This window comes from Rhipicephalus microplus, chromosome X (assembly GCF_043290135.1).
Source record: "Rhipicephalus microplus isolate Deutch F79 chromosome X, USDA_Rmic, whole genome shotgun sequence".
NCBI lineage: Eukaryota > Metazoa > Arthropoda > Arachnida > Ixodida > Ixodidae > Rhipicephalus > Rhipicephalus microplus.
In genome coordinates this window covers 224,209,098-224,231,958 of record NC_134710.1, presented here as the reverse complement: position 1 = coordinate 224,231,958, position 22,861 = coordinate 224,209,098, and the positions used below count along the sequence as shown (strand labels likewise).

At 47.1% G+C, this 22,861-nt stretch overlaps 2 protein-coding genes across 7 annotated transcripts in view; one reads left to right on the top strand and one right to left on the bottom strand.

Annotated features, from left to right (window-relative positions):
• The window catches only part of tna (Zinc finger MIZ domain-containing protein tonalli), a 318,898-nt gene extending 312,207 nt beyond the window's left edge, over positions 1 to 6,691 (top strand). For all 6 annotated transcript variants that reach the window (XM_075878705.1, XM_075878703.1, XM_075878702.1 and 3 more), the window contains one exon: positions 479 to 6,691. In XM_075878705.1, coding sequence (XP_075734820.1) covers positions 479 to 652 — 174 coding nt within the window. In that variant the 3' untranslated portion in view covers positions 653 to 6,691. The remainder of the gene's footprint in view (positions 1 to 478) is intronic.
• Positions 6,692 to 18,356: 11,665 nt separating this feature from the next.
• LOC119187521 (importin subunit alpha-7) lies at positions 18,357 to 21,077 on the bottom strand. The gene is given in 2 exon segments (XM_037435661.2): positions 18,357 to 20,200; positions 20,590 to 21,077. A coding segment is annotated over 1 exon segment (1,440 nt). The 5' UTR covers positions 20,192 to 20,200; positions 20,590 to 21,077; the 3' UTR covers positions 18,357 to 18,751.
• Positions 21,078 to 22,861: the final 1,784 nt, after the last annotated feature.

Sequence of the window (22,861 nt, the reverse complement as noted above, 5' to 3'; positions counted from 1 at the left end):
AATTTTAGTGACCTTTCCGATGTGGCTGTATATATACATCAAGAAAAAGAAGGTGCACAGTTCAAGAAATCTTTATGTACACTTTTATTTATTCACCCAAGTTCTATTTCAGTGGCCTTCAAAGCTCGGTAAAAGCAGCAGCTTTACTCCTTGCGAACGTTGTAAAATTGCAAAGGCTTTCACTTCCTTCCATGGCGGGTGGCTCGTGGCATGGAAGGGACTGATGGCATTTGTTGCTCGTCATGCCATTGGACTTAGTGTGCTGCGTAAAATGGTCGAACTTATGATTTCAATGGAGGAAATGTAGCGAGCACAATTTTGATACATTTGCAAGTAATAAAGCTGCTGCTTTCGCTGTGCTTCAAAATAGCAACTGTGTGATAAAATCATAGAAAACTTCTGCTTTGCTCTAGTATATTGGTGTTTGTGCTGATTTAAGATTTCATGGGTCTCACCTAATTCTGTTTCGTTTGTGCAGCTGCTTCCGGAGAGCTGTGTTGATGCCATGGAGCTTCTGTCATACCTTGACCCACCTGACCTAGGAGGTGGTGCTGGTAGCACAGGCAGTAGCCATACTGGCCCAACTTCAAGTTCAACTGCATCTGGGAGCACTCCAGCTAATGACGATCTCCTTGCTTTGTTTGAACCTTGACTGGTGTGATGGAACTATTTTGTGCATCCAAACAGAGCCAACACGACAGAAACATCTTGTGGGAGACATCTGGCTTTGTGGTTTGCAGCATATTGTGATGCAGTTTGAAACTGATGCAGCTGTGACATTCACTGTGTGATTCTACCGACCGTCACACCAGCAAGCACCTAGAAGACTGGGCATCAGAACACCAAAGATAGGGAAGCAGGGATCAGACATTCAGATATTCATAGCAAGCTGAACATTGAAGCACTTGTGATTGCGTGAGTGTATGGCTGGTTGTTCAACGATAACAAAACCATCAAAAGTTTTCTTGGGTCATTTCAGAATTTTCATTTGGAGTCTTTGCATATTTGCAATTAGTTCAGATTTGTGGAGGTGATGTGGAAAGCAGAAAGTAGTCTGTCCAATGCAAGAAGTGACTACATAACAGAGATTACTTGTGAGCATCAAATTTTCTTGCACTATCTTGACTACCTTGAGAGAAAGCAGTTCGCACTAGATCGAGTGGGCTCGTGCTCTTGATATAGAAAGGTGCCCTAACACATTTCGGGGCCACCGTGTCTGGATGCTTGCGTCCTACTGTCCACGGTGCTGAATGAACAGGCCAGCCATCTCAAAGCAAGTGTCATTTGTGTGTTTTGCAATGCTAGCTAGAAATCTCGGCTTTTGAAGTGCTCTGCACAGCCAGAACATCGATTCGTTGCCACCATTACCTCATTTTGTACAGAAGACCGTCATTACTGGTGGCATTACCTGAAGCAGGTTCTGCAAGAACTGGTGGCGCAGCTGTAATGTGAATGCCCAGTATGCAACCGACCATCTCGCTGTGGGAAAAAAGCAGCCCACAGCTCCTCACTTGCACTACATCTGACGGCAACATTAACGGTCAAAACACTGCTGTGACCTTGTGTATATAGTTTTAATGGCACATTCTTTGTGTCTTATTCTTCAAATTCCTCGAAAAAATCCTGGTATGTTGTGTATGCATGTGAGAGTTGTGTTCCTGAATGTTGTACAGACTGTGGTTTTTTTTTCTTTGTGTCTCCTTTGCTAGTTGTTTGCTTTCTTCAGCCCTTGAGGATATATACATACACAAATTATATATATTATAAATAAATATATAAATATATATGTAATATTTATTTTAAGTGTGAGCCTGTATGTGCTGCAGCCTCCTTGTTTTTGTGGGGGCATAGTCGCCACTACATGTTACCACCAGCACATCTTGCACGTCGGTGTTTTCACAGCACTGGCATATGTGCACTTCATGTAGGCTCCCACTTGCAGTTTCCCGGGTTAGGCATTTGGCTGCAGTAAAGACTGGTGAAGAATATTTTATTCATTCTTCAGCTGTTGTGGCTATTTCATCGTCACATTTATTATAGCCCAAATATTCATTTACTTTCGGGAAATTCGGGGGGGAGTTTGTTGTTGCTTGTTAAAGAGGCTATGCAACACTTTTTAAGCATGGTCAGAAAATGCTGCCGATCGGTTGTAGAGGCTGTCGACAACATGTGAGCCAAATAATATAGCGCAGCACGTGGCCTGGAATTTACAATAAATTATCAGTCAGCTAAAAGTAGCTTTCTCTTCTCTCGACAAATTGCAGAACAAGCCCAAAAATCACTCGTATTAAGCCCATCTATCAGCCATTAGCTGATTTGAACATGGCGCGCTCGGTTGCGCCGCAAAAGGCTGTCACTTGTCAACACGCGCGCAATCGCACTGAAAAATTTGCGTATCCGAAGAAGAAAAAAGTGCTTAAGGTCACGAGGCGCAAGTGACGTTTTTGTTTGGCCCTCCTGTATCTCCCTGCTTAACTTCCAATAGTTTCGTTGGGACGAGAAAAGAGAGAATGCGATTGCAGCGTGTGACAAATTGTTGCTACTCCGCTTGTACTGAACGGATTCTTAAAATTTTTGCAGCATTGAATATGTAAGGTAATACACTTTTCCAGTGAATTAATTTCATGGTTACTGAGAAAAGTGATTCAGGGTCCCTTTAAGACAAATGAAGGAAGGAATAAATGAAAGGCGCGGTGGCAAACCAGAGCACACTCCAGGTGGCCACCCTGCTGTTGAGAAGGGGGTATGTGGTGTAGAGGCCTGTTTGTTTTGCAGTTTTGAAGTAAATAAAATTTTACATGAAAGGTACAACAGGAATCTGAAAGATTGCTAAGCTACCAAGCTGTTTGCAAATTTCTTCAGTAATCCGCTCGTGCGCTAGTAAACTACACCTGAAGTACTGAGTGTCCAGTTGGTGTTCATCGCACTGGTGTTCAGTGCAATTTCAATCTTGTATCAATCCTTTCCTGCCAGTTGCTGTAAAGGTAGTTACCATATACATTGAATGTCTTGTGTAAACCTAGCAACTGATTTTTTCAAGCAGGCTGCTAGTATCTTTTCTTTGTCATGGCTGCCACACATCACGTTATAATTGCTGGATGATTCTTTGATCATTTGTTGCTCCTTAACCATGAATTTGTGATATTTGAAACCTTATGTTTTATAATCTTGTTCTCTAGTACTTAATTTGTCCAAGTACCTGATTCTTCTAAGGCAAAATGTTGTCCTTATTTTTTTATGGCATGGGGAATTATTCAGACATCAGCACCTTTAGCCAGTCGGGACTGCAACCGAATGCTTTTGGTTGTCATTGTTGCCTTTTTGTGGACATGGGCAGTGTAATGGCTATTAGGTTCAGGAAGGCACTCTGCAACTTCAGAAGTTGGCTTATAGCAGATGCTTGATTATCAGGGCAGCAGTGTGGTACTGGAACAACAAATGAGACTTTTCAACAAATGAGAATTTTCATTTAATATAGCGGGAACGTCTGGCTAAAACTATGCTTGTGCTCAGTATACAGGCACTTTTAGTATCTGAGAAATTTGAGTACTTGTCATCTTGTCATTAGTTAAGCATGACACCCATACTAGTGGACAAAAAATTATTGTTCCCTAGTTTGTTCTTTAACAACCGTCTTGGAAAACATCTTGAGTCAACCTTTATTTGTTTCATGAAATGGCAGCATGTGCAAAAGACTACTTGCAAATTGAAGTAAGCTTGCCATATTATAAGCCACAATTCGCACAAGGGCATATTGATATGTAGACTTTATACCAGCTCTATTTGATATCAGCTCTTGTGGATATAAAATTGTGTCTCATAGCAGCCACTTTCCATTAGATCAGAAAAGCTCTTTGCTTTCAGTTACGTATGTCTTGCTGCCATGCAGTACTGACAATCACTTGATCCTATGTTTTTAAGCTGCTTAGAGAATGCATCCGCATTGCATCGTAAATTATGAATGTTAGTCAAAATAAGTGTCGTGCTTTTCAGCTTTGCTTCTGAGCTATTCTATTATGGAGATCTAAAAAGATTTCATGTCTACCTAGATGTAGCATTTTCACTTTAAACTTGTTTTTTTCATTGCTGCCAGGGGAAGCCCTCCCCAGACCTGTTATACCTCAGAACGTGCACAGCATGCAAAGCACATGAAGTGTTCCTCTCTTGTCTCACAGTAGTTGTACTCTCCCTGTATATATTGTCCAGCACAGGGCAAAAAACTCGTGTGTATTTCAGCCGGGAGGGTGCAGTGTCCTGTGTTGTGCTCCAAAGCAGTGTAGGTAGTGACACAATTCAGTTTTTTGTAGCCTAGTGACAAATAAATATATGCATCATAGAAAACGTGCACCTTAAAAATTGCCAAGTGTATGTGATGGCTGCCACTGTTGCAATGACATAGCCTACTGTAAAGGAGCTAGGTATTTATGCCTAGCTTTCTGATAGACCACAGCAACGAAAACTTCCTATATAGGATTATTCTTGAATGTCAAATTCTTTTAATGTTTGAATATTGAAGCTTGATTGAAAGTGTTGCTGAGGAGATCTTTTGAGACTTTTATTGGGAGGATGAAGGTAGTGGATAAAAGGTGGAAAAAGAAGATGGTTGGGTTACACAAGCATAACATGTTGCCCTGTCTTGGAAATGAAAACAACCAAATCTGGTGGTCATTTTGTTTTTCATTCTTCACTTTCTCTTTGCTGCATAAACTCGAAAACAAAGTACAGTCGAACCTCTTTATAGGAGACATTGATATAAGAGACACCAGTGTGCCTACAGTGAAATACGAGTTGATGGGAAAATGCATACATGCTACCATGCTTATAATAGACCTCTCATATAAAGGTCAAGAACTGCTGTTCAGAGCATGCCTCTTATAAAGGGGTTCAACTGTAATACTACGGAAAAAACAAAATGAGGTAGCAAAATAGAACAGTGGACGATTGGCATGATATGGCAAACAACATGGGCATCCAGCATTTTGCTGCTATTGAAGCAGCATAAAGATGGCACTTGTCCGTTTAGTAGCTTGTGCAAGCAGCCTGAACTCATGTAAATCAGAAGGCCATTGCAACCCGCCAGGTGGAGACAAGCATGACTTTGCTACATGGCAGCCTGCTTTCACAGGATTCTTTTTGTCTTCCCTCACAAAGCACATGTGCATACAGACACTTTATTCACCTTATTTTTGTTTTCACAACTTGTACATATTGTAAAGTGCTTACAATGCGGAACACAGCTTGGAAGTCCATGTCAGCAACTGCTAGATGCTCACATGCAAAAGTGCTCCTACCAGCCCTAATGCCTCCTTGTACTGTGAAAATAACTTGTATTTAAACATGCCCCTGTTACATCATTAGATGCTTGCTTAGATGTCGTCCGGTTCATGTCACTTGTACAGGTCTCACTTCATATATAATATACAGAAAAAGTCTCATTTTCAGCTTCACTGCATATTTTATTATCTTTATATGGGCAGCTGTTTTTGCCAGCAATATTGCTTAGCTTGTGAACTTACTAAAAATTTGAAAACTAGGCTAAGTGTAAAAATATTCAAATGGAGATTGAAGTTGTGCAGTGTGCATTGAAAGACTGGAGTCACTGCACACAAAATGAGTTCTAAGCTGAGCTGTTAAGTGTTCTGTCTAAACATGTCGTTTGGCAGGCCATTTTATTAGGAGCTTGAATTTTCGCCCTTTTTTATGTTCTGTAATTAGTTAACGGAAGCCCTTGAAACTTGTATAAGTGCTGTCATTGTAGTCTGTGTCAGTCTCTGCAGCACTGCAAAGATGGCATAAGGGCTGAAGAGAGTACATTTGAAGCAATTAGAAGTGCTTCTCTTTCTCAGCTGGAAAGTCATTGCAAGTAAGCTTTTTAGGAAGCTGCCCGATTTTTTTTTTTCTACTTCGCTTAGTTCGCATTACAGGATGTTTGAAGCTAACAGCTTTAAAACCACTAGAAGTGACAAATTGTAGATGTGTAGTTACATTCAGCCATTGTGTGCTTTTGATGTCAACGGGCGGTCACCCAATTCAGACCTGGTGTGGCACATTTTGGCATTTCTGCCATCAGCAGATATACTAGGTGATCAAACGGCTTTGTTTTAAAATTTAGTCGTGTTGATACACTGTTGTTATGCAGTGCTTTCCTGTGCATTTTTTCTTGTTTCACTTTTAAAAAGTGTGAACAGAATGAAGTGCTGATTCTCTTACCTTAGCTTGGGAGCATGGGGTTCCTGCTCCTTTCTTAGTGGGTTAAAAAACACAAGTTTCGCAAAGGCAGAGTTGTGCAGCGTACGTCATATCAAACAGTTCCTATATGCATAAAGCACAGCTTTTTGATCTGGTGATGGTGGGGAACATTGCAACGAAACATCCTCTTTTTTTTTTGTTTCAAACCAGCACAGAGAAGGGAAGCACAACAGGGAACTGTTCCCTCTCCTCATGCGTTTTTTTTTTTCCTTTCCTGTTTTCATGCTCCTTGTCTTGTTTGGCAAATTATTTGGTCTCATGTGCAACGGGATGGCCTCTTGTTTTATCGTTCATTGTTCTCTCTTCATTTGCTTGAGTGACCTTAGTGTGACAGCAGCATTCATTGATAGAGTTCTTGTCCATACCATTTCATGTTCTTCTGTTTGTCATATTTCTAGTGTAGATATCCATATTTATACAATAAAATGTTTATATAACACAAGAGTCTTGTGACAAGTCTGTGGTGCAACGCTTATGACACCTGCCATTTTCGCCCACATGTCTGTTTTGGTAGTGTCATTGTAGGCTGCTCGAAAGACGCAAGAAACTGGAAGGGCATTGAATGTGTAAGTGAATGCGGGACTGAAGACACTGTTGTCAAATATATTGATCATCATTGCTGGCAGATTTATCATTTTACTGCAACATTCAAATGGTTATAGTCTTAAGAACAGAGTAGTTTATTTTTACTAAAGTGTCAGGTTTTGATTTGGTTGCAAATTAAGTAATGTTGTTTGCACTCGACTGTCACAAGTAGCGTTGTAATGTGGGACAAGGCTATTTGTGCGGACTGGCATGGCGGATGGACGTGTTTTGCGAGGGCTTCTGATCGACTGTGCAGATAAGTGTTTTTGTATGTTTCGAGCTTGCTTTTATAATTTATAAGGCAGCAGCGTAAACCTTTATAGCACTTGTTACATTGTAGGGCTTTTGAGGGGGTCAGTCACCTGGTATTTTTCTTGTTAGTGTGTTCTTTCTCTCCTGCCACCCCGTCGGGGGGGGGGGGGGGGGCGGGGTGCACGCACACAAAACGCGTAAATTTTTGTAGTAGAGCTTAGACTTTTTTTGCTTAGGGCAAAGTTCGTCGTACGCCGCGTTTTGTAATTTTCGAGTGAGACAATTCAGCAAGACAATTAGTGTCAAAAAGACACGGTTAAAAAGACTAAACTGTTTAGAATGCGGGGTGGTTTGATAATGGAGGCTAGTGCGGGCATGAGTGCAGAAGAGGCTGACGCCAAGTGTAGGCAATGTGAGGTGAAAAAAATGGTGAAAATGATGGTTGCCTAGGGTGAACTGCTAATGAGAATCGCCGAGCTGTAGACTGCCTTGGCGACAGAGCGAGAAAAAACGAGGGCTTTGGGAGAAAGGCTTTGGTCAGCTGAGGAGACACTAGCGAAGGTGAACAAAGGAGCGGCTGATGGCGAGAGCGGTAGAGCGCCGGCACTCAGAAGGCCGGAGAAGAAAGAAAAAAAAAACAGGTTTGGAAAAAAGAAGTTCAACCGGTTCAATGGTCACAAGACCCAACATCGGCAAAGTAGTGGGGGGAGGAGACCAGGCAACTGGCATCACAAGCGCGAGTAACCTCCAGGTGCGCGATAGTCAAGCAGAAAAATCGCAGCAAAAAGTGATAATCGCCGTGAAAATCAAATTGAAATCGATGCGCAGAAGCAATCAAAGAGAGGGTAAGAGGCGACAAGAAAGTTTCAGAAGGGACGTTTCTAGGTCGTAAGCTGGAAGCAGTGATGAGGCAAGCGAGCGCAAAAGTCGCAACTAAAGCTAATGGACGAAGCCTCGTAATGATTGCGGGAGGTCTAAACGATGTCTTGAATGAAGAATTGGCAGGACTAATGACCACATTGGCGAAAGGGGTCGATGACATGCGCGTTATTTCCCCTCAGGTACAGGTAGTGATATGCACAATACCGGAGGTGCCGGTGCGTGTCGCCTACGTGCAAAGAGCGGTTATCGACGCAAACAAAAAGATATGGCAGATGAGTCGAGAGAAAGGCTTTGAGGTAGTGGAAATAAACAGAGATGTGCGTAGGTGGGGTGGTGCTTTTCAACGGGACAGAGTTAGGCCCAATGGCCCACAAAAATTCGGTGGACATCCACTGGTATGCTTGTTTTGTACATACGTACGTCTGATGGAGATCCTCAGAAATCCGTCAGCCCTTATGCGCAAAAAAGGAAAAGAAAGAAATGTCGATCCCTCGAACGTGCTTTGGGTGACAAAAACCGCACGTTCGGCCACAGGGGAGATCTGCACGGTGGCGTAGCCAGAAAAAGGGGGGGGGGGGTCCAATCTTTCAATGAAATTTTTCGTCCAACACCCCTTCCCTCCCCCTGCCACTTACCCAACTTATTTTTTTTTTTTTTCGTCGCTTCGCGCTGACACGATATAGATACTAAGCGCTGATACACAATATCAATCCTGGGTGCTTTTACAATGAATGATGTCTGCATACGGAAAAACGTGTGGCGGTGTTTCACAAGGCCTAAGCACTCTTTGAGATATTGGGCAGGAATCTTGGCTGCGAGTGTTTATAAGTTGGCTCGGTGACGGGAAGCGCTGGTCATGCTTGTACCAGCGGGAGCAGATCTCGCCGGAGTCGATCACTACGACCATTTTCAATAGCAGATCGAGGTTCGCTCTAATGAAAAAAAAAATCTAGAGAAAGTTTGTAGGACTGATTGGCCACGTTCAAGCATATTACAATGTGAATCTTCGTACGTGTGCTAAGGTATACTCAGGCCTGAGAATAACATTTCTGTTCAGGTGGTCAAAATTTCCGGAGCCCTCCACTACGGCGTCTCTCATAATCAAATGGTGGTTTTGGGACGTTAAACCCCACAAATCAATCAATCATTAACATTTCTGTTGAACTTTCGCACGTTCTGTTAGCATCTGAACACACACGCGCGCGCGCGTGACACAATATTCGGTTCATACACCTAATTTGGCTTGTATGCGAGTGTACGATAAACATATACATATCTTTACTATGCTCCAATGGGTGCTAAATGGTGCTTCCGAGTGCTAAAGGCACTCAGAAGTGTTGTCTAGTGACGAAGGTGCAACACAGGCGAACTCGCGGGTCAATCACAGCCTGGGAAAAGCCTACTTAAATACTCATCTTGTAACTTAGGTTGACAAATAAAAATATGGTGATCATAAACCTAAAGGCGTGTAATGAGAAATGCAGTGTGGGCAGTTATAGTGAGCAGAAGCTTTATTATCGAGCACGGTGGCAAACAGCACAAGAATAAGGAACACAAAGCTGAAAAAATATACGACAAATTATATATAGTGATTTGCTTCATCTGTTTGTTTCATTACAATTACATGACTAGAAGGGCACACCGAGCAATTTCGGCAACTAGCGACTTGACGCACGACAAAGAATGCACAGAATGAAGAAACATCGGTGGGCATGCTATCACGTGAAATTACTAGCAATATACACAGCAAGCATAATTTTTTTACAAGAAATGAAAAAAAAAAAAAACTCTGTGCAAGCAATGTCCAACGCAGCAAAAAGGCGCACAACATAGCGGAATACTGATGTTTATTGTTTTCAATTAACACGAAGATTATCTTGCGCATTCATAATATATGCCCTATATGCTACCCGAAATTTGTGAGAATTGCCACATGAAAATTTGGGTTGTTGCATTGCCGTTCACACCTTTCGTACGCGCGAACCATGTCTGCGAGTGAAAGGTGCCACTGAAAAGCAAGGAGTATGCAACGGGAGAGGACGGAATCACTCTGCCGTGCTGTCAAAGGGATTTTAAGCAATATGTCTCATACAGTTGAACTTGCTTCTTTTCAGCTGGACAAAAATTAGCGCATGCCTATTTTACCTAAACCGTCCTTTCCGTCAAGGTGGTGCAGTGATGATGGTGCTCTATTGCCGCAGGTAGTGGGATCGAATTCCTGTCGTTTTTTGATGTAGGCGAAAATTTGGGGGGACCATGCAGTTTGATTTAGGTGCATGTTAAAGAACCAAAGTGGTGAAATGTCTGGAGCGCTCCACTATGGCTTCTCTCGTAATCACATCGTGGTTTTGGGGTGTTAAACACTATCAATTGACCTTTACCAACTTGTGTTTTTACTGTTCAGAAAACATGAATCCGAGAACAACTTCAGTTAACTTTCTTCCTTGGCAGGCGCCTATGGTTGGTACTACACACACAATTACCTTAATCCATCTACGTTCCCGCTAAACAACGGAGATAATGTCTTTTGGGTGCACTTGTATTTTACGGTGGATGCTCAGAGAGCGGTACCAAATAATCTTCAATTTGTTGTGAAGTACAACTTTAAGCATCTCACGGATGAAAAAGAGAGTTCTCATCAGCAGAGTTGCCAGAATCTTTAAAAGGTGGTGTACGTTTGGAAAGAATACCTTCGCGCAATTTGCGACCGCTTGCGTGGCAGAAATGCTCAGCGTTTCTCGCTTCTGTCGCTCTGAATTGGCAGGCCATATATTGCTAACTCCACTTGCAACGCCGGAGTTGAGATAATGTTCGAGTACACGTCAGCAAAACTCTCGTCAGTGTGGCAGATTCGAGAATTTTTTGTGGCAGAAGCGAAGAAAGCATCTTCAAGGTGTGCCGATCCCTTTTAAAGCGCGCATTCAGCTGGTCTAATAAATAACGCAGCTAGCAATACCGAAACCCTTAGGTGCTCTTCAACGCTAACCACTGGCACGTTACTTCGGTGAAGCTGCCTACCTGTGACAAGCGGTATACTCATTTTCGCCAGTTGTCAAGCGTGCACTGGGAGCAGCGTCGCCTTTCAGGAAATAATCATAAAGCGTTATACTGTACAGCGTTTCGGCGCGACCACCGAGTCTCATAGAAGGGTGCTCATCGACCCAGGACACGGACTACCCAGCAATACGTGTAGGTAGTGTATTTCAAGGGGGTGTTGCGTAGGCGGACCGATCCCGCCGAAGCCACCACTGTTGCGAAAGACGGCGACGCCAACACGGCCCCGGAGGCGCCACTGCTTTCAACTCCGCCGGGAAGGTCACCAGCCGTTTGGTAGCGTATGTTTATCAGCTCGCGACTGCTTCTGCGCAGAGCCGATAAGACGAGCGGACGAGACGACGGTGAGTTAAACAAGGTTTATGTACAGCATATATACAGAGGCGTTACAATTTCGGCACTGGGGCCGACAGAGACTCGAAGAGCCGAGCTCTCCTCTCTAACACATAGGTCAGCCTTTCGCCTAAGACCGCTGACTCACACACATGTCGGCCCTCCGACATGGGGACTCCTCTCTCTAGGACTGCCGATCGCGACGCGCCGCAGGGCTTCTTTTATTTACACCGGGTCCAACCAAAATGTCCAATCAGAAGCGCCGCTGGTCGTCAGCGCAGATTCTTCCAATGGGGTTGCCGCGCCATGCGTCAGACCACCAGACACGAGAACGCCGGCTCGCTGTCACGTGCGCCGCTGACTCAATGCACGTGGGCGAGAGAGGCGCCGCGCGTGTTCACGCCGTTGAGATGTTCGCGTCAGGCAGACGGCGGGCTGGCCTTGACCCAGATTGCCTTTTTCAGAGGCACGGACGTTTGACGAGGACTCGCTGGCATAACAGCACCCCCGCCGCCAGACAATGCACCGGAAAGACGAGCCGCTTCCACGGGGCTCGGATGTCAGGTGCGCTCGTTCGCCAGGTCCCTCCAGGTTCGCCTCCAGGGCCATGGGGAGAATACAGCTCCAGACTGTTCCGGGAACACATCCCATTTTTGACGACGGATCCCAGCTCCACTGGCTTGTCGCCACAACTTGCTGGCCAACTTCGCTCGTCTCTTCTGACCATCTTCGGTTTCAGCACTTGTCGATGGTTCTGCAACTTGCTAAGAACGGTTCGACAACAGACAACACACGACACAAGCAAGTGCCCTCGGTCACCCGACAGAACACCAGACAAAGTATAGTACAACATATACCTATCTACGTGTTTATCGGAATTTTGTTCCCTCTACATCAAGAGGCACAGGTGGGACACAAGACTCTTAAAGTAAGAACTTGAATTTTTCACAATTACAACAACGCAACGAATTAGAATACCACATAAAGTTGGCCCCTTGAGATCACTCTGAACGAGAGCGCTCAGCCCAGGTCGTGATGAGGTCAAAATTTTGCCCCGAATCGCCAGCGAGAAACCGAAAGGTTGAGAAGTTACTAGCTGGAACGCACTGCTCAATGCACCTCCATTAGCGTTTAGCTTTCCCCCCCCCCTTTTTTTTTTAGCGAACGTCAAAGTTGCGCTGTGGAGCAACATGCTCCACCTCAGTAACCAGCCACTTTTAGGCGACGATACCTATGCGGCACCAAGAGCGGCTCACACTTTCGACGTTGCACAGGGGAACAACGATACGGCTTGCTACGGATTGACTCCTCACCGCTTAGCTCGATATCGTGTTCGATCACCCTCGTGTTTCCGGGGCGGTCCGAAAACACGTCTTCAAACTCGGAACCAATCTTTCTCAGGTCCTCTTTCTCAGGTCCTTCTTCACTGAAGCTAGGCTCTAGGTTTATCTGCTCCTGGATTACTTTCGATCCCCCTTCAATTACCTCACTAGAACTCAAAATTTCTTCTCCCTCTTCCTCTGCAGCATTCAACAGCAGATTTACGACCGCTTGATGTTGAACGCATGGTTTCATCAAGTTGTAAATTTTGTTCTGCCGCCTTCCTACTTGCACCTCATAAGTTGTATCGCAAGGCTTCGATAATACTTTGGCGGGCCCTTCCCAATCAACCTCAAGCTTGTTCCTTTTGGACGGCTGCAGCAGCATTACCTGATTATCAAATTCAAAAGCACGCTTCTTCACCGAATTCTCGTAGTGCTCCTTCGACAGCACTTTTGCCGCGTTTTTCTGGCTTTCCACTAGCGCTTCAATTTGGCTTTCCACTGGCGCTTCAATCGAGAGATCCTCACGCTGCTCCCGAATGAGCGTCTCTCGATCAACTCTCGGCAGCTCGCTCCAACTTTCCGCTACAGGCGAGAGCGTTGCAGCCCTCTCGCTCTGACTCAATGGCGCCATGTCGTCTCCCCTTTCTACGGAAACCGCGCCGGTCAGTTCGGCGACGGGCCGCTCGCGTGACTGCTCACATGACTCATGCGGAAACTTTCCTTTCTGGGGTTCCGTCGACCCGCCGACAAGGTCACTTGAGAGTTCACCGCATTGAACCAGATCAAGCTGCCGCGATAGCTTCCGCGCTTGCGATCGCGTGAGAGCCAGGCACGCTAAGTTGGGGAAGAACGATTTGCCTTGCTCTTTGAGAAGCTGCTCCGAGTTGTTGGAGAAAAGATAAGGAAAACGATCATTTAGCGCGGCAGACACAGCTGCTTCGGTGCGAAGCTTACCGAACGGGCCTTCAATGACAACCGTGGCGATTGGTAAGCGAACACTCTGCACCTCGGCGACTTGCCTAATCCACGTGCATTCTCCTGTGAAGTCATCCGGAGACACCAATGAAGGATGGACAACGTCCATGGTTGCCGCTGAGTCTCTAAGTGCTCGGCACGTTTTCTCATTGACCCTAATTTCTTGGAGATACGGCTCCAACAACCGAATGTTTTTTTCTGATTCTCGGATCGTTGCGAAGGCAAACTTTTCCTGACAGTTTCTCGCGATGTGCCCTTCCTTTTTACAGTTGTAGCAGATTAGCGGCTTCCGTTTGTTTTCCGATTCAGATGCCTGTGTGGTAGAAACCTCACTCGATCTCTCCGCTTCTGTTTGCCCTTCCCCTACACTGTCCTTCGTAAGAGACGGGTCCTTTTTGAAATTACGGTGCGGAACGGGTTTCCGTTGATCAGGTTTCCTTGAAAAGCCCTCTTTCTTTTCATCCTTTTCAACGCGCGCTGCCCTGCTATGCAACTTTCGGCGAGTATAATACTCCTCAGCTAACTCAGCTGCCTTGTTTAACTGTACGTCTCCAAGTCTGTCCTGCAGCCAAAGTTTGACATCCTCCTCGATGCAGCGGTAGAATTGCTCCAATGCAACGCATTCCACCACTTTATCGCGGTCGTCATAAACACCTTCGCCCTTGAGCCATTCAATCAAATCGGCTTTAAGACGAAACGCGAAGTCAACGTGTGACTCATTCCCCTTTTCAGCATACCGGAACCTTTGCCTGAAAGCCTCGGGTGACAACTTATAACGTCTCAAGAGCACTTCCTTAACCTCGTCATAGCTCTCAAACGCTTCCCTCGACAAGCAAGTTATCGCGTCGGACACTTCGCCGGGAAGAAGAGCTAGCAGGTTCCGCGCCCAAAGAGACCGCTCCAAAGCGTTTCGCTCACAGACGTGTTCAAACTTGACGAGATACTTCGCCATGTCCTCGCCTACTACGAACGGTGGCAGTTGATCCCGAATTCTAATACTGCTGACCTGAATCGTCGGAGAAGCTACGCTAGGCGCCTGCGAACACTGTAGGATTGCCAATTCTAGTCGTTTCAACTCTAGGCGCTCTTGTCTCTCGGCCTCCTCGCGCTCGCGAGCTTCTCGCCTTTCTTCACGTTCGCGAGCTTCGCGCCTTTCTTCCCGTTCGCGAGCTTCGCGCCTTTCAGCCTCCTCACGTTCGCGAGCTTCGCGCCTTTCAGCCTCCTCACGTTCGCGAGCTTCTACTTCTCGCCTTTCAGCCTCCTCACGGCGTGCTTTGATATCCACCCAGGCCTCATCGACTTCCTCAGCCGACACTCCCTCATCCTTCATGATCTCAAGGATCGCTTGCTTTCGTTTCGCACGGCCCAAAGTAATGCCGAGTTCCTCACAAATTTCGATGAGTTCCTTCACTTTAAGGTTCTCCATCGTTCACACTAGCCTCTTGCTGTTTCCCCTGTTAAGAATCTACTTGCCGTACCCACTATAAGCCTACTAGCAAGACGCGCAAGCAATTTTTCACACTCCCGTGTTTACCCCCTCCGCATTAACTTTGGTTTCAAAGCGCTTCGACTTGGCTTGAAACGATCAAAGCTCACTTCAATGCTTCACACAGCCCTTCTCTAAACTACTACAACCTGAGCTAGAGTAGTCTGGTGAACTGAGGGGAAAACATCAGGCACTCACCGCATCGATGTCGCTGACGCCGGCCGATCCCGCAGCTGCCAACCACTGTTGCGTAGGCGGACCGATCCCGCCGAAGCCACCACTGTTGCGAAAGACGGCGACGCCAACACGGCCCCGGAGGCGCCACTGCTTTCAACTCCGCCGGGAAGGTCACCAGCCGTTTGGTAGCGTATGTTTATCAGCTCGCGACTGCTTCTGCGCAGAGCCGATAAGACGAGCGGACGAGACGACGGTGAGTTAAACAAGGTTTATGTACAGCATATATACAGAGGCGTTACAATTTCGGCACTGGGGCCGACAGAGACTCGAAGAGCCGAGCTCTCCTCTCTAACACATAGGTCAGCCTTTCGCCTAAGACCGCTGACTCACACACATGTCGGCCCTCCGACATGGGGACTCCTCTCTCTAGGACTGCCGATCGCGACGCGCCGCAGGGCTTCTTTTATTTACACCGGGTCCAACCAAAATGTCCAATCAGAAGCGCCGCTGGTCGTCAGCGCAGATTCTTCCAATGGGGTTGCCGCGCCATGCGTCAGACCACCAGACACGAGAACGCCGGCTCGCTGTCACGTGCGCCGCTGACTCAATGCACGTGGGCGAGAGAGGCGCCGCGCGTGTTCACGCCGTTGAGATGTTCGCGTCAGGCAGACGGCGGGCTGGCCTTGACCCAGATTGCCTTTTTCAGAGGCACGGACGTTTGACGAGGACTCGCTGGCATAACAGGGGTGACTTCGCATTGCAAGGAAGCAACGCGCTCAGCAAAGTTCGGGCAGTGACCCTGAATGCGAGAAACGACAACTTTAGCGACGATATACATGTCGCCAGATGAAGTTCATCCTTGAACACTAGCGCGCGTTTCTCGCCTGGCGGAAAGATTCGCTGGTACACATTTTCTCCGCTTCTCTTCAGGTGCCGGTGAGGTCCTGCTCTCCCAGTATCTTACTCTGTGCACGAGACGTCTCACACTTGTGAGTGCGCCCATACAGAAGGCTGCTAGTTTCTGTCGCGTTGTGATGAAATACCACAAACGTGGATGAACGCGAAGGAGTTGGTGGCAACAGTGAAATTCCAGCGACTCGCATCAGAATTCTCGAAACAGACAACAAACAGGCATGGGCGGTGCACAGTAAGTCGTGTTGCGTGCGCTGGCAGTTCTCGTGGAGTTCACGCGTTCTGAGAAATGGATTATGGCGCACTCTGCTTTGAACAACTCCGGAGTTCATTCCTTCATCACTGGTGAACCGATCACTGAAGATTTTGTGTGGTTCGAGCCTGCTCCTATTCACACCGGTGTAAGTGCTAGAAACATGAATGCCGTATTCTGCGCGGTGAAATATTCTGTATACAGTTCTGAATCTGTTGACGTAAAGAGAAATCTCGGCTGCACGCTTGCAAACAACGGAAGACATCTTGCCGCAACGCTATCGTTTCAGGGAGCTGAGTGAAGAAAGCTACGGAAAAACAAATGAGGACATTCTGCGTTTTATTGCGCGTATTTAAGTGTTTTAGCCCATATACGCAGCGAACAAGCTATAGTTTTATGTCAGTAGGTATAGTCCGGTCGCACGTTCACTTTCGATCAAGACTAAGGGAACATTTCTCATGAATGATTACCTTGCCCTCACAGTTTGCATGATAAAACCTCTACTATTGGAGTACTTCATTGCTATCAAAAGTCACAATGCAACGGAAAGTCTGCCTGGAAAATAACGTGTGCTAAATTGTCTCGCAAACGTGCAGCATATCTTAGAAAAAATTACTCATTGCGTAAGCAAGCATGCTTGGGTTCGCGCAGTGAAGTAAAAAATGCTGACTAAAAGCTACCACTGCGTCGGGGCTGCTTGACATATAGAGATTAACATAAAAATAATCCCCATAGGCATGCAGTCACAGACATCGACAGTAGGAAATTCGCTCAGCAAAGTAAGAAAAAACCTAAATGTAAATATGAGTGTACAAAAACATGCTGCGTATACCTCTCATTCCTAGTTGTAAGCGGAACCCTCCTTGACCTGTCAAACGCACTTCGCCCCGATGAGGAGAACGCCATCTACGCTTAACAAAGATTAACGATTAACGATGTTTTCTCCGTTCGGGTGGGTCAATGCAATAATGCGTTTTAGAAGAGTAGTCCAGTCAATGGTGCGACGAGAGGCCATTGCTCCAAATGGTCATTGTACCTGTCGTTTACTGTATTTAGAGTACTTCTTACAGTACTGCCCCGCTGCCGTGGTCTAGTGGCTAAGGTATACTCGGCTGCTAACCCGCAGGTCTCGGGATCGAATCCCGGCTGCAGCGGCTGCATTTTTGATGGATGCAAAAATGCTGTAGGCCTGTGTGCTCAGATTTAAGTGCATGTTCAAGAATCCCAGGTGGTCTAAATTTCTGAAGCTCTCCACTACGGCGTTTCTCATAATCATATGGGGCTTTCAATCAATGATTCTTCCAGTACATTTACTTACTCTCTTCACAGCCATACGCATGGGAAGAAGAGAATCTCATGACTTGATATACATGTACACCATCTGTTTAAAATACCGCCAATAGTGACGTCACAAAGGAAAGCTGATGCCTGTGCCCCTCCCCCCTTCCCCCTTAGTCAAGTTGGTGTGACCCCCCCCCCTCCCCCCGGAAAAAATTTCTGGCTACACCCCTGGATCTGCAGTTAGCCCTTTCAGTACGTGCACTGGACATACCTGGTAATATCGCCCAAATTACTGGACGTTCATCGGACATGAATTGCCTTATGGCACACAATAGAACGTTCGCCCTCGCCATACGCGATTGGTCGAGGGCCCCGCGCACGCACTACAACAGGGACGTTTACGCGGGCTTCGACCTATTGCACATGACAAGAACGAAGGTTCCATTTGAGCACGGAAATAAGATCGTGCCCATAATGAACACCTTAGTACTGAAGCATTAAACCTGTGAGGTAAAATGCATACTTGACGGGCTTTTCTTACAGCATAGCATGCTGCATCTAAGATATTAAGTAAATAAGGACGGGGCACATGTACGGGGTGCAGCAGTGTATATTTATTTTAGAAACTTCAAATGACTTTCGAAAACAATATAAGCTTTCACATGAAATTTAATGAACAATGACGATCATATGATGCCCTCCGGGTCCCGTTGAAGAAAGTGCACTGGCGGTCGCTTTAGTATAGGTGCGGTCCCAGGCCCAATGTCTTGCACAAGCAGCAGTGAAGAAAACTTGCATAGAAGAAAAAGTAAGTAAGCTACGTATGAGTTCAGAAACATCAGACAGATTTCTAGTTATAGATGTGATAAAATTCTGTCATGTATTTGTAAATAACAATCGATCATAACTGCACTCAGGCGAGGCGCGTATATGGTCGAAACGTACACTTCGTCGGTAACTGGCCGGCATACTTGTTGGCAAGCATGCTTATACAAGTATGTCGATGTAGCTCTTGATCATCTCAAAAGCTTCGGGGTAGATGTAGGCATACTCGTGAGACTGCAGGAACTCGAAGTGGTTCATGCCAAAGCACTTCAGCAGAAGCACGGCATACGGGTTGGCCCCCCCTGGCTGCGCGTCTTGGGCGCCGAGCCGGAGAACGTTGTCCAGTCCATTCAGTGCCACCTGCACCACTTCCTGGTCTTCCGCACTAAGCAGCTCGCACAGAGCATCTATGCACTTCTGCTGCACAAGGAAGCGCACCTGGTTCTGAGAGCCACCCGAAATGGCGTTGGTGATGGCCCGTGCGGCCTCCTTCTGGATCTCTAGATCGCCTCGAGACAGCATGCCTGCCAATACCGGAAAGATGTTGGCGTCGATGACGGCCTGTATCTGCTGCTGGTTGCCGGCCGTGATGTTGGAGAGTGTCCAGCACGCATTCTTGCGTATGGACTCTTCGGGGGACGAGAGTAGGGCTAGCAGGCAGGGCAGGGCGTTACAGTTGATAACCTCCTGAATTTGCGCGTCGTCTCCGGTGACGATGTGGCCGATGGCCTGCAGCGCTTCCGACACTACCGATTGAATTTTGTGAGTCAGGAGTTTCACGAGCCACTTGCAAACGCCTGCGTCGATCACAACCTGTTTCTGGTGGTTCGGCCCATAGGATAGGTATGATAGCGCGCAGCAAACATAAGTAAGCACTTCCGGGTCGCGGGCGAATAGCACACGCAACAAGATGGGTAAGCATGACTGCACCTTCTCGAACCGTGGCGTTCTCCAGCACAAATTGGAGAGCGCCCACGTGACTTGACGTTTCATCAAGACGCTCATAGACTACTTGAAGAGCTCTAGCAGCGCCATCAGGGTGCCCTGGTCGAGCACGTAGTCGCAGCACTCTGATGAGTTGACGGCGATGTTGCCCAACGCCACGACGGCCAGCTCCCGCACCTTTTCAACCTCCGAGCTCAGGAGGCGCACGAACAGAGGCACTGCACCGGCTTTGACGACGCGCCACGTCTGCAGCGATGTGCCACCAGTGATGTAGCTGAGGCACCAGGCTGCCTCGTACTGCAGGATGATGTGGTCGTCCCGCTGCATCAACGGGACAAGCATTGGCACCATGCCCGTACTGAATACGTCGTCTATGGGTGGTTTCGGGTCTTGCAACAGGAGCTTGCCGATGCACTGAATGGCTTGTATCTGAAGCTCGGGGCTGTCGGCGTACAGCTGGGACACCATCTCGTTGACCATGACTCCCGCTCGCTCGGGTCCCGAGCCGCCTTCTCCGTGTGATGCTGGAGCTCCGAGGTTACGCAGCTGCACACCCTCTTCTTCCCTCCGCCGCCTCAAATCTTGGGCGTACCCTCCAGCGTTCTTGCCGCATCGACGGCGGCTATTACCTCTCGCCGCTATTCCACCGCGAGCCATCACACGCACCTGCACGTAAACAATCGAAACTAAGGAAATCTGCGTAGGCTTATCGCCCAACCGTGAGACGGGCACCGCGATCGGTGATTTAGCACCCGCGTCGCGATCTCAGTCGCAAATACGAGCCTACGACTGCGGCCACCCCATCGTACCTCTGTACTCGCTCTCATATAACGCGATGTCTGCGCCGGTGTCGCCGCTAGGCCTTCAGAAGTCACTGTCGCAGCTAGCCTCTTTAAATACTGATCTGCCACTCTGACAACAGCATTTACGGAACAACACGAAGCACGCTATACCAACTCGTGAAGCTGCTGTCTCGCAGATTAGACATAGCGGTAAGTTACCGAACAAAAAGCAATGATTTTCTTCAGAAACCATGAATATGGAACTCCACATACCTTTCTGTTTGCAGCACAACGCAAAAGATTCCTTCAAAAGTGGAGTTAAACAAGTTAAACAACTAGAAGTAAATCTGGCGCCAGAGTCATTCAAACATAAAAGTTGCGAAACTCCCCATAGGCTGAATGTATCAAAACTGAAACACAATATTCGCTGAGTGGCAGAAGTAAGTAGATTGTAGCGCCGTCTTTTGACAACAAAACTAACTAGAAAACGCAATATTTTGTGTTCTAGCGTTTAGCAAGATTGTGAACACCGTCAAAGTGTACAAAAAGGGGGCAGTGGAGTGAACGAGGTAGCCGTGCCGTATCTCGGCTGATTCTCCGGCGGTTTACAATAGCGGCGGCGCTGTAGTCCCATGTTCTGTAAAGGGCTTCACCCTATAGTTCAGGATGATGGCGCAGAGTTTTTCAAAGCACTGGGGTTTAGGGACCGGGAGGGCAAAATAGACTTTAAGCAAGTAGACTTAACTAGAAGGAGGTTATTTGATTGGTGGATAAAGTCAAGGCACGAGTGAAAATTAAACTCTTCACTGCAAAGTACGAATCCTCAAACTCTTTTTTTAAGGAAAAAAAAAACTATAGTTTTTGGTTCATTAAGTATTACGGCTTGGTGGCGCTAGCCACCGCCCGATCTGAAGGGTACAGCCATATCCATCCATCCATCCAACTGAACACGGAGGAAGGAAAGAAGGAAAGGTAAGGAGAGGGCATGCCCAGCCGGCGCAGGGCGTGAAAAGTGTGGCGGAAATGACATCATGGCGGCCATATTCACTAGGCACAATGGCGGCGTTGTTATGGTTACGCGGTCTCGCAGTGAGCGGCCGCGGCTGGCGGCGGAATGTGTGCCTCCCCAGGTCTCGTGCTGAGCCGTGGCGGACAATATCTGTGCTCTGCGCCACGTTATTGGTTACGCAGTGTTCTCCTGGCAGTTACATTACTTTTAGCAACGTTTACAAATCCTCGTCCATCACGGGGTTTCAACAGTGCGTAGAACAAGTGCATATCCATGTGTCGTGCGGCGGATGACGCGGATGAAGCAGTTAGTGTTCAGCGAAATTGCGTTGGGCACCATGACGAAGCTGAATGACGACGAACGCCTTGCAGGTCAGTGAAGGTTGAGCAGTGCTTTTGCTTGTGACAATGGACGACGCTGTTGGGCCCAGCAAGACGCCATGAAGACCATGTGCACATACGTAGTTTCGTGTTGTGTGTGTACAGTAACAACTTGCATGTGCGTATTAAAACACCTTTTCTGTTCCGCTTGGTACACTCTCCACCAGCATTGCATGTAGTCTCAACGTAACAGCAACCGCGTTCAACTGTCACTAGCACCGTGCTCAAAGTCACCATGGTCGCAGAATGCTGACGCCGGTAAGTTTCACGCGGAACACGGACACAGTGGCAGGACGCTGCGTCGGCTGCGTGGCGGAATGCAACAGTAGAAGGCGCACGACCGATCGTGTTGTCTGTACAGTTCCTGAATTAATGACGTGAAAGCACTCGCCGTTGTCAGTGCATCTAGCCCGCGTTCTCTCATAGTTGCTTCGTTTTCGGCGAGCTGTTACTCCCTGTTATTACTCAGACGAAGCGATTTCGCTAAAGGTGTCCCGCAGGCTCAGAGTAATGAGCCCCGTTCCATTAGTTTCGGATCGTCACGACACACGCGATGCGCAGCCCACGTGCTTTCCGAGCCGGAGAGAGAGTCGTGCCTTCTGCTTTACATTCGGATGTAAACAACCGAGGAGAATTCGCCTAGTCAATATGGCCGACTTCCAGCTTCATCCCAGCTTCACAACGAGTGACGTCAGGGCCTCTCCTTACCTTTCCTTCCTCCGTGGTACTGAAGATCCCAAAAGCGTCTGCACTAGGAGCGCGCACGCCCGAGCCTGCGAAAGCGTGTAATTGCTCGTTTTTAGGGCGTTTAATGCGTTTCTGAGCCTTTATCAGTGGATACACCTGCTACGCGTCATGGTGCATGAGTGAACATGTGGGCACGCCAAAATTACACCCTAGCTCCACCGCATTATGCCAAACAGTGCTGCCAACTTTAAGGAAATTTCCCTAGATATAAGGAATTTTGTTGTATATAGGGGAAAAGAGAAATTTGTCAGCATCTGGGGAAATTTTCCATTTCCGCGTAAAGCAAGCAGATCGATGGAGGCATAAAGTTTCATACAATAAAAAATTGGCCCCGTAGGTACATTTAATCTGCAGATGTCGTCGAAAGACGACAGTCTTGCGTGTGGAGAGAGTGAACAAAACATGTATT